Here is a 12,221-nt window from a genome sequence, read left to right on the forward strand (position 1 = left end):
CTCAAGGGAATAGAAGCGAAGTTTATGCAACTTGTCCTCATATCTCTCCAAGCCCCAGTGTCATTCTGAAAGAGTGATTTACAACAACAGGGGATTCACACTACCAAACACAAAGGATTCCTCAATCCAAAAATAACCATATGCAAGGAAAATTATTTATCCTCACTGTCTGTAAATAGAAGTCCTTCCATTTGCTGAATTTCTGTGCCCTATAATAGTGTGTGTCTATTTTATGTTATATACATTTATCTATTTATCTCTCTCTCTCCTGTAGCACCTTGTGGTAATGTCAACCCAAGACTTCCCAAATAAATTGAACATGGAAAGTGGTGAACATTTATTCAGATCCATGGAGATTCACAGAATTCAGTGTACACCATCAGGAGATAATTGGAGTCTGAAACCAACAGTGGGAAGGACAGAGCTGTGATTGTATAAGGCTGAACATCCACACAATAAAATCAACGTTTTTTTATTGCTGTGCTCTGCTTGTGTGCAAAGAATACGTGCTTATCTTGTGTGGAACAAGCATCTAGGGTTTTGTATGCTTGAATGCTTGTTCCGCATAAAGTAAGCATACACAAAGGAATAAATCATTAAACCACAATAGCATTAACCTGGCTTAACTTCTTCACTGTTGCTATCCATATTCCTGCGGCCAATGAGTACAAAATATACAGATCACATTCACAGTGGCAATAATCAGTATATTTGTAGATCAAATGCAGTGAATAGCATTGTATTGCATTATAAACAAAAAACATCTTGTTCTATAATCAGCATGTATTTGACTGAATTGCAATTAGTAATTCAAATCGCAATTATTGCATTTGCCCATCAGATAATCAGGTAGAAGCAATTAGAAGTGTTCCACATTAATACATTTGTATATCAGCCAATCAACTGGATATAGGAAATTTGCAACGACAGTAAGAAATTCGTATGTAAGAAACTGTGAGGCCAATTTACAGCTAAAGTGTGACACAGGAAGCGTAATGATACTGCTCCCTGGATGTACCATTTTAATAACAGTTCATCTCCTGTGATTATTCCAGCGAAAGTGGAAAACATAGAGATGGTTTTCCATCGTGATAATCTTCTGATTATCTGCCATAACGTCAGCAGAAGAGTCATAAACCTGTGAAATGGCATAAAGCCAGTTTACTCTGTTTTTCCTGAGTTTCTGTGACTCGTGAGATCCCCTGCGGAAATTCATCCCCAAGTGTTTTATGAGGGAGTAGATCTTTGGCAATATTCACGGTAGGTGAGTGGCTAGTTGTTTGAGGGATGTTGAGCTTGTCAGGACGCCAGAGGAATTGAGTCGGCTGGGGTAGTGAGTAGTTGTGAGGGATAGTGAATAGTTGAGGGAGGGAAGTAGTGAGAATTTGGAGGGGCAGTGATCACTGGGAGTATGAAAGTGAGGTTTGAGGGAGCAAAGTAGTTTGGGGTAGGTCCAATTTGGTCAGTATTTACAGGGATTTGGAGAAAAAGTAATTGTGGTGGACTGGTGAATATGGGGGCAGTAAGCAGTTAATGGATCACTAAAATTATAGAATCTTTCAGCACGGAAGGAAGCCATTCAGCCCATCACCTGTGCCAGCTCTTTGAAAGAACTGTCCAATTTAGGCCCACACTCCAGCTTTTCCCCATAACCCTGCAAATTAGTACTCTTCAAGTACATGTCCAATTGCCGTTTGAAAGTTCCTATGGAATTTGCTTACATCACCCTTTCAGGTAGTGGGTTCCAGATGTTAACGACCCTCCACGTGAAAAAAAACTCTCTTCCCCTCTAGTTGTTTTGCAAATCATTTTAAATCAATGACCTCTGGTTACCGACCCACTTACCAAAGAAAACACTTTCTCCCCATCAAAATCCCTCATTATATTGAATATCTCGATTAGGTCTTCCCTTAACCTTGTCTGCTCTATTGGAGAACAATCCCAGCTTCTCCAATCTCTCCACATAACTGAAGTCCCTCATCCCTGGTATCATCATGTTAAATCTCCTCTACCCACTCCAAGGCCTTGACATCCTTGCTAAAATGTGGTGCCAAGAATTGTACACTGTACTCCAGCCGAGGTCTAACCAGTGATTTGTAAAGGTTTAGCATGACTTCCTTATCTTTGTATTCAAATACCCCTATTTACAAAGTCAATTTTTCCATATACTTTTTTAACTTGTCTTATCAAGTTTCCCTGCCACCTTCAAAGAATTATGAATATGCACCCCTGATCTCTCCAAATAGTAGTATTTAGATTATATGGCCTCTTCATGTTGTTCCTCCCAAAGTGCATCACCTCACACTTATCCGCATTAACTTGCATCTGCCATGCGTCTGCCCATTTTATCAGGTTATGTCCTCCTGATATCTGCTACTATCCTTCTCACTATTTACTATGTTGCCAAGTTTTGTATCATCTTCAAACTTTGAAATTGTACTCCGATACCCAAGCCCAGGTAATTTATATTTAACAAGAAAAGCAATAGTCCGAATACCACCTTCTTCTTAGGCAGTCCCTCGGAGTCGAGGATAACTTGCATCCACACTAATATGAGTTCTTAGGTGACTGATGAGTCCAATGTGGGATCTACCTTCTCTGTCACAGGTGGGGCAAAAGGTGGTTGAAGGGACGGGTGGGTGGGGTGCTTGGGTTGTTGTGCATTCCTTCTGCTGTTTGCGCTTGGCTTCCGTGTGCTCTCGGTGAAGAGACTCGAGGTGTTCGGCGCCTTCCCGGATGCTTCTCCACTTTGAGCGGTCTTGGCCAGCAATTCCCAGGTATTGGTGGGGATGTTGCGCTTTTTCAAGGGTGTCCTTGAAGCATTTCCTCTTCTTACCTGGGACTCGCTTGCCGTGTCAGAACTCTGAGTAGAGCGCTTGCTTTGGGAGTCTAGTATTGGGCATGTGGATGATGTGGCCCATCCATTGGAGCTGATCGAGCGAGGTCAATGCTTCGATGCTGCGGATGTTGGTCTGAGCGAGAACACGGACATTGGTGTGCCTATCCTGCCAATGGATTTGCAGGATCTTGTGGAGGCAGCGTTTGTGGTACTTCTCCAGTGCTTTGAGGCGCCTGCTGTACATAGTTCATGTCTCTGAAGCATATAGGAGGGCGGCTATCACTACTGCTCTGCAGACCAACCCCTGGGGAACCCCACTGCATACTTCCCTCCATTCAGAAAAACATCCGTTCACCGCCACTCTTTGCCTTCTATCCCTTAGCCAATTACGTACCCAAGTTACAACAGTCTATTTAACACTATGGTCTAGATTTTCCACGTTTTTTGCATGCTTAACGCCCATTTTACCGCTGAAATGACGTATAATGCCCATATATCGCCCATTTAGCCACAAAATGGAAACTGACGGCCATTTTTCAGAAACTTATCACCGAGCGTTAACTTCCCCATGTGCTTAACGCTGGGAAAAAATAATAACGCCCGTCCACTTATTTTGGGGGGAATCATCAGAAGGGGCGAAATCAACGCCAATAATATCACCCAGCATTAATTTCTGTACTGATTCAATAATACCGCCCGCCCACTTTTTTTTTGAAGTAAAGAGCATATTTACCAAAACTAGCGGCCATGAGATCGCCCAGCATCACTTTCACCACCTCGCATCCATATCACCCACAATATCGCTCTCCCCAAAAACCGCCCAGAAAAAGTGGAACTAACCGAAACTAATCACAGTGTTATGGATGCCATGGTCCTACATCACATGTCGCATCCTTTAAAAGGCTGCTGTGCTTCAACTTCGGCAGAGTTCGGAGTTGATGTGAAGATCTGTACAAACATCTTGACCATACTGTGACCGATTGGAATTGAATAGGTGTCTTCGTCGGGACATTTATTGTTTGTGACCAATCGGTGGAAAACAGAGAGCTACTGCAATGAGGCCTGTCCTTTCTCACCCTCTCTTGACCAATTACATGCAGCAGACTCGAGATAACAGCATTATGTGCCCAATGTAAGACGTGCCAGACTGATGAGGAGGACCAGATGTTACACCCCCCGCAAGAGCAGGGAGAAGCAGTCTCACCTCGACTTGCCCGACACCACCTGCCTTCGGAGACTGCACTTCCACAAAGAGATTATCACTGAGATATGCCAGCTCATAAGGGGAGATCTGCAGCCTGCCAGCACCATCAGTACTGCACTGTCCGTCGAGGTCAAAGTCACCGTGGTACTGTCATTCTACGCGTCGGGTTCTTTTCAGGCCAGAGCTGGCAACATTTGCAGACTTTCTCAGCATGCCACACATTGCTGCATTAGACAGGTCACTGAAGCCCTGTACGCACGCAGGAGGGACTTGATCAGCTTCCCTATGACCAGGGAGGCACAGAGTGAGAGGGCTCTAGGATTATCCAGAATTGTAAACTTCCCTTAGGTGCAGAGAGCAATACACTGTACGCACATCACGATGCGGCAACTTTTCAGGATGCAGAGGTTTTCAGGAACTGCAAGGGATTCCACTCCCTGAATGTCCAACTCGTTATCGACCACCAGCAAATTATACTGGCAGTGAATGCTCAATTTCCGGGCAGCATCCTGCGTGAGAGCACTGTATCTGACTTGTTTAATAATCAGAAGGTCAATGCTGGATGCTTGGTGACAAAGGATATGGCCTCGCCACCTGACTGATGACCCACCTGCGTGACACCCACACTGAAGCCGAGAGGTGATTCAACGAGACCCACAGAGCAACTCGCAATATCGTGGAGAAAACCATTGGCGTGTTTAAGCAGCGCTTTAGATGCCTGGACCACTCAGGAGGCGACCTCCAATATCACCCTGAGCAGGTAGCTTAATCCGTGGTGGTGTGCTCCATGCTGCACAACTTGGCTATCAGGAGGGGACAAGAATTGCCTGATGAGTCTGAAAGTCCACCTCACCAGAGAGAGGAAGAAGAGGACGAGGAGGCGGATGCTGATATCGGGCCAGACAATCAGGCTGACGCTGAAGCCATGCCCCCGCCCCCCTGTAGACCGCATGAAAAGGCCCATGGTGGCATGATAGCTGTAAGAGCCTTACGTCAGGGTGCTCATCAATGATCACTTTGTCTGTAAGAATGTTGGTGTTATTTACAAGGCTGGCACACTGCTGGGTGTGCAGGTCATACATCAATGGTGCGCATCACCTTGGTGAAGGTTAAAGTTTAAGTTAAGTGTCATTATACCCTTTGATAAGGAATCACCGGCGTGTAACGGTGCAGCTATCTGAGCCAATGTGCAACAAGGTTTTGTTAAATAAAAAACATTTAAACCGAACATTTGTCTGAAATCATAAGTATTTCTGTAAAAACCAACCCTCCCCCGCCCCCGCTTCTCCCCCCTCCCCCACCTCTACCCCTTACCCTTACCCTCCTGACTTCAAGCCGCCTGGCCGAGGAGCTCCTCAATCTATGCTTCATTGGGGGGGTGGGGGTTGACGGCCGAACTGCTGCTTAGACAGATACGGGAGAGGACGGTCCTGAGGTGGGAACGTGCTCCGAGCCAGAAGCAAGATGTTGCTGCTGGCTATCGTGTGGTTGGCAATGGGGGTGCGGCACTTTGGGGTGCAGTGCCGCGCTTTGGGACCACTGGGAGCCCTCTGCCACCAATGTTCCTGGCTACCAGCTCCAGGGCCTCCACCATCCCTTCCATGTTACATCTTCTTTGTTGGACAAAAACTCGGTGCCAACTATGTTTTTGGTGCTTAGTCGGCTTTTCGCTGCTGGTGAATCTCCCTCGTGCCTCACACAATAGCCAAACAAGCACACACCACAGCCACACATGCTTTCAGTCCCCCTCGGCTCCCGCTCTCTCTGTTTCCTCTTCTGTGCATGTCATGATGACCCTTGACCTCCTGAATCGCGGGAATCGAGCATTGCCATGCCATTGCTAAGGACGGCGACACGTTACAGCAGAAGGTCAGCGAGATTTAATGCTATTGCCCATTTCATATCGCTCGCGGTAATGCCCAATTTCAAAAATGGAGACGCGCCGCTTTGAGAATAGGCGAGAAGCTGGCGAGCTGAAAATCCATTTTTACCGCCCATGCCACAAATAACGCCCATTTTTGGGCGATATACACAAAAAATGGAAAATCTAGCCCCATGTGTTTCTATTTTCTGAATAAGTCACTTTATCAAATGACTTTTGAAAATCCATATTTACAACATCTGCTGCACTAACTTCATCAATCCTCTGTTACTTCATTAAAGAATTCAATCAGGTTAGTCAGATATAATTTGCCTTTAACAACTCCATGCTGACTGTCCCTTATTAAACATAGAAACATAGAAAATAGGTGCAGGATTAGGCCATTCGGCCCTTCGAGCCTGCACCACCATTCAAAAAGATCATGGCTGATCATGCACTTCAGTAACCCATTCCTGCTTTCTCTCCATACCCCTTGATCCCTTTAGCCGTAAGGGCCACATCTAACTCTCTTTTGAATACATCTAATGAACTGGCCTCAACAACTTTCTCTGGTAGAGAATTCCACATGCTCACAACTCTCTGAGTGAAGAAGTTTCTCCTCATCTCGGTCCTAAATGATTTACCCCTTACCCTTAGATTGTGACCCCTGGTTCAGGACTTTCCCAACATCGGGAACATTCTTCCTGCATCTAAACTGTCCAATCCCGTCAGAATTTTATATGCTTCTGAGATCCCCTCTCATTCTTCTAAATTCCATTGAATATAAGCCAAGTCGATCCAGTCTTTCTTCATATGTCAGTCCTGTCGTCCCGGGAATCAGTCTGGTGAACCTTCGCTGCACTCCCTCAATAGGAAGAATATCCTTCCTCAGATTAGGAGACCAAAACTGTACACAATATTCAAGGTGTGGTCTCACCAAGACCCTGCACAACTGTTGTAAGACCTCCCTGCTCCTATACTCAAATCCTCTCGCCATGAAGGCCAACATGCCATTTACCTTCTTCACCGCCTGCTGTACCTGTATGCCAACTTTCAATGACTGATGTACCATGACACCCAGGTTTCGTTGCAACTCCCCTTTTACTAATCTGTCACCATTCAGATAATAATCTGCCTTCCTGTTTTTACCACCAAAGTGGATAACCTCACATTTATCCACATTATACTGCATCTGCCATGTATTTGCCCACTCACCTAACCTGTCCAAGTCACCCTGCAGCCTCTTAGCATCCTCCTCACACTCACCCAGCTTAGTGTCATCTGCAATCTTGGAGATATTACGTTCAATTCCTTTGTCTAAATCATTAATGCATATTGTAAATAGCTGGGATCCCAGCACTGAATCTTGCGGTACCCCACTAGTCACTGCCTGCCATTCTGAAAAGGACCCATTTATCCCTACTCTTTGCTTCCTGTCTGCCAACCAGTTCTCTATCCACGTCAGTACATTACCCCCAGTACCATGTGCTTTAACAATCTCTTGTGTGGGACTTTGTCAAAAGCCTTTTGAAATACACTACTCTACTAGTTACATCCTCAAAAAATTCTAGAAGATTTGTCAAGCATCATTTCCCTTTCATAAATCCATGCTGACTTGGATCAATCCTATCACTGCTTTCCAAATGCGTTGATATGACATCCTTAATAATTGATTCTATCATTTTACCCACTACTGATGTCAGGCTGACCGGTCTATAATTCCCTGTTTTCTCTCTCCCTCCTTTTTTAAAAAGTGGGGTTACATTAGCTACCCTCAAGTCCAAAGGAACTGATCCAGACTCTATAGAATGTTGGAAAATGACCACCTATGCATCCACTATTTCTAGGGCCACTTCCTTAAGCTGGGATGCAGACTATCAGGCCCTGGGGATTTATCGGCCTTCAATTCCATCAATTTTCCTAACACAATTTGCTCACTAATAAGGATTTCCTTTAGTTCCTCCATCTTACTAGATCCTCGAACCCTAGTATTTCCAGAAGGTTATTTGTGTCTACCTTAGTGAAGACAGAATCCAAGTATTTGTTCAATTGGTCTGCTATTTCTTTGTTCCCCATTATAAATTCACCTGATTCTGACTATAAGGGACCCAAATTTGTCTTCACTAATCTTTTTCTCTTCACATATCTGTAGAAGCTTTTGCAGTCAGTTTTTATGTTCCCTGAAAGCTTACTGTCATATTCTATTTTCTCCCTCCTAATTAAACCCTTTGTCCTCCTCTGCTGAATTCTAAATTTCTCCCAGTCCTCAGATTTGCTGCTTTTTTTGGACACTTTATATGCCTCTTCCTTGGATTTAACACTATCCCTAATTTCCCTTGTAAGCCATGGTTGAGCCATCTTCCCCGTTTTATTTTTACGCCAGACAGGGATGTACAATTGTTGAAGTTCATCCATGTGATCTTTAAATGTCTTCCATTGCCTATCCACTGTCAACCCTTTAAATATAATTCGTCAGTCTATCCTCGCCAATTCACATCTCATACCGTCGAAGTTACCTTTCTTTAAGTTCAGGACTCTAGTCTCTGAATTAACTGTGTCACTCTCCATCTTGATGAAGAATTCTACCATATTATGGTCACTCTTCCCCAAGGGGCCTCGCACAACAAGATTGCTAATTAATCCTCTCTCAATACACAACACCCAGTCTAGAATGACCAGCTCTCTAGTTGGTTCCTCGACATATTGGTCTAGAAAACCATACCTTATACACTCCAGCAAATCCTCCTCCACCATATTGCTACCAGTTTGTTTAGCCCAATCTATATGTAGATTAAAGTCACCCATGATAACTGCTGTACCTTTATTGCACGCATCCCTAATTTCCTGTTTGATGCCATCCCCAACCTCACTATGACCGTTTGGTGGTCTGTACACAACTCCCACTTGTGTTTTCTGCCCTTTGGTGTTCCGCAGCTCTACCCATACAGATTCCACCTCATCCACACTAATGTCCTTCCTTACTATTGCGTTATCTCCTCTTTAACCAGCAACGCTACCCCACCTCCTTTCCCTTTCAGTCTATCTTTCCTGAATATTGAATACCCTTGGATGTTGAGTTCCCAGCCTTGGTCACCCTGGAGCCATGTCTCTGTAATCCCAATTACATCATATCCGTTAACAGCTATCTGAGCAGTTAATTCTCTTAGTGAGAATTAATTTTGTCCCAATTAATAGTCTTTAGTAGTTTTCCCACCACTGACGTTAGACTGGCTGACACATGATGCCTTTCACTGGATCCATTTATGCAGGACCGAAAAAGGTACATTCTTGATTGTAAGGGACAAGGGGAGAGATTAGTAATGTGAACCTTAGGGAATATCTACCATATAAACCTGGCAAATGTAACATTGGTGTGTCCATTCTCATCCTAAAACTGGATGGTGCTCCTTTTTCAGTGATTCACTGGTCTGACATCAGCCAACACTGCCGTTGCTGGTCCCAGGGGCAGCACGGGCCAGCCCACACTGCGATATGTGTGCGCACTAGGTCCGTGCAGCAGAGCTGGTCTCTGGTCATCTTGATTAATCCTTGCCACTGCACCAAGACCGAGCTCTGTCAAGTCCATGTGGTGGCTGGTGTGCAACAGCCACCACACATTAAAAAAATCCACGCACAGGCATCTTCCACCCTTCAAGATTTAGTTTGGGACCTAGAATTTTAGGTCCTTCATTGAAACACCTGCAAAGTTTTTGACGTGGAAGCAAGTCATCCTCGATTCGAGGGACTGCCTATGATGATGATGATCAGCTAACAGATTGGATAACAGTTCTGTGATTTAGCCGAAAAGTTTAATCTTGCAAGCGTACATATCAGAATTCAGAGATTGCAAGAAATAGTGGATTAACCTTTTTATAACATGCACACTATCTGAAAGAAGATTTGTGTTCTATGAATATGAAATCGCCGACAGCTGACAAAGTTATGGATGAATTACAAGGGCTTTTTGTAAGAGCGGTGTAGTTCTCTACCTTTTCGCTATTAATTATATTCATTCCATAGACCAATGTATTTCCGGACAAAAAGCTGTGGGGCATTTGTGTTTTTTTAAACTAGTTTTGTTTACAGTGCTATCAGAAAATTATGTTTGTGGAAATCAGGGACGGGGTTTTTTTGTGTATGATTGCAGATATTTACTCCCAGACAAGTTTTCCTAGTCATGGTATTGCATACTGAGTGGTTTCACCGCAGGGAATTCTCATTTTTTTAGTACAGTAAAATCATCATAATTCTATTGTCACGGCGACATTGAAGACCATCAGATGGCAATTGCACATTGTCCCAGTATGGGTGCCTATTACGCTGCCATTTTGGAGTATCCACATAATTGTGTTTAAAGACACAATTATTCAGTATTAGTATGGGTCTTCTTTATTTCAGCACAAAAAAAGGGAAAATATCAATGAAAATATTACGAATCAATGCAAATGCAAAATACCAAATCTCCCTTGAAATCGGATATAAATATAAATAAACATGAAGTCAACAAACTAGAAAAGAACCAGCAGATGGTAGGTGAATCAAATAGTAGTAGATGTCTGCATTCCTTCATTCCCCATTCTCTTTAGCTTTATGGTCTATCCTATACTGCTGAGAACTGTTACCCCATTTATTGTGTGCCTTCATGACTGAAAGGATTGCTTCAGTTTAAAAAAGAATTGTGATGATTATTAAAAGTAGTCCTGTTGCACAGATGACGAGTTGTGACACACATACATGTGAAATAGTAAGTTGCATAGCATTTTATGCATCTCAATCAACATTTTTGTATAATTCTTGGTCTAATTTTAGTGCACATCCTGAATGCTAATCTCTCTTACATGCATGTATATTTCTTATCAATTCAGAAGTGCCAGAACATCAGTAAAATAATAATTGGCTGAATTATTGCATAAGGTAAAAATGTCGTACGTGTGGCTAAAAGCCCACTGCATTTTATTGAAAAAAATGAGGTTACCTTTCATAACTGATTCATATATTTCACAGCACATTATGCAATAACTTGCACTTATAGCACCTTTAATATCATGAAACTCCCAAAGTGCTTGACAACAGGGGGAGAGACAATAAGCAGAAATTAGAAGGTGTGGTTGAAGAGGCAGGTTTTAAGGATAAGTAGACAGGTAGAAAGGCAAAGAAGTTGAGGAAGAGAATTTGAGAATGCAGGTTGTAATGGCTAATGGCCGGAAGGTTACTATGACAGTTGTCACCTGACATTGAATAATAACATGCCCGTCCACATTACCAGACTGCAGCGACTATAAGAACTCCTGATAGTATCTCTGAAAGATCAGTACATCACAAATTTTATTCACATGTAATTTTTTTTAAATTGCATACAGCAAAAATATTAACATTTCTCATTTGTTGTGGTCGTGGGTCATTTCATACTAAATGGTCTTGCCGCCTTTTCATGATCAATGCCTTTATGTACTGATTTGTTTGAATTTTTTGTACTTTATTGTTTTCATTTTTTATTATTGAGTATGCGTGTTTATTGAATGAATGCAGGCTGACTAATGTTACTTTAAATCAGAACTTTTATAAATAAACATATTCTTTAGCAAATGGCCCCAAATGTGTATTTATCACTCCAACACATTCTATGATGTTACAAAGAATATATTAGCAAATTTTAAAAGTGGTTGGTTGACCCAAAGACTGCTGTGGAAAACACTTTGGAAGTCTGAATGCCTGAAGTAGTAGTTAGTAGAATTAATGGTCAATCATGGATGTTTCTTGTCAGAGGCTGGTGAAAGTAAGTATACATTAGTTGTGCTTGACATATCCCGTGCAAATGCTGAAGACTCAGCCCAGCAGCAGAGTGGGTAATGGAGTGGCCCTCTTCCAGAAGATTATTCTTTGAAACCAAACAGTTACAGCTGCGAGGGAAAGGGCCATTTAACTTTGTTAAGTTTGATTTGGGTGATGTGGTTAACCATCAGTGAGTGACAGATGTCACAACCAGTTTACGCTAATACAGCAAATCCATTAGGCTTTTACTTAAACTGTGAGCTGCACAAAGCATCACTGCATGAAACACATTTTATGATCTAATTTTCTTCCTGCTTCGGCTGTAAAAGTAACTATTTCTTTGCCTCACAAACTTTTATTTCCCTTTTGACTTTGTCTGCTTTTCTGATTAGGCTTCACCCAGTGTTGCATCACTTTAGACATTGATTTGCCTCTCACATCTTTAAACTTCATTAGAATATAGCATCCCAAGGTTTCCTGTTTCATCTTCCATAAAACAGATTGCAAAGTTTCAACCTATTCTGCTGAAGCACAGATATGGAGCG

The 12,221-nt window shown here is 42.8% G+C and overlaps 1 protein-coding gene across 5 annotated transcripts in view; it reads left to right on the forward strand.

Annotated features, from left to right (window-relative positions):
* The window catches only part of immp2l (inner mitochondrial membrane peptidase subunit 2), a 735,610-nt gene that overhangs the window by 280,034 nt on the left and 443,355 nt on the right, over positions 1 to 12,221 (forward strand). The window contains exon 4 of one of the 5 annotated variants that reach the window (XM_070900395.1): positions 275 to 597. The exons of the other annotated variants lie outside the window; for them this stretch is intronic. Coding sequence (XP_070756496.1) covers positions 275 to 287 — 13 coding nt within the window. The 3' untranslated portion in view covers positions 288 to 597. Of the gene's footprint in view, positions 1 to 274; positions 598 to 12,221 lie in introns of those variants that run through there. 5 annotated transcript variants of the gene reach the window in all.

Source organism: Pristiophorus japonicus, chromosome 15, assembly GCF_044704955.1.
Source record: "Pristiophorus japonicus isolate sPriJap1 chromosome 15, sPriJap1.hap1, whole genome shotgun sequence".
Lineage (NCBI taxonomy): Eukaryota > Metazoa > Chordata > Chondrichthyes > Pristiophoridae > Pristiophorus > Pristiophorus japonicus.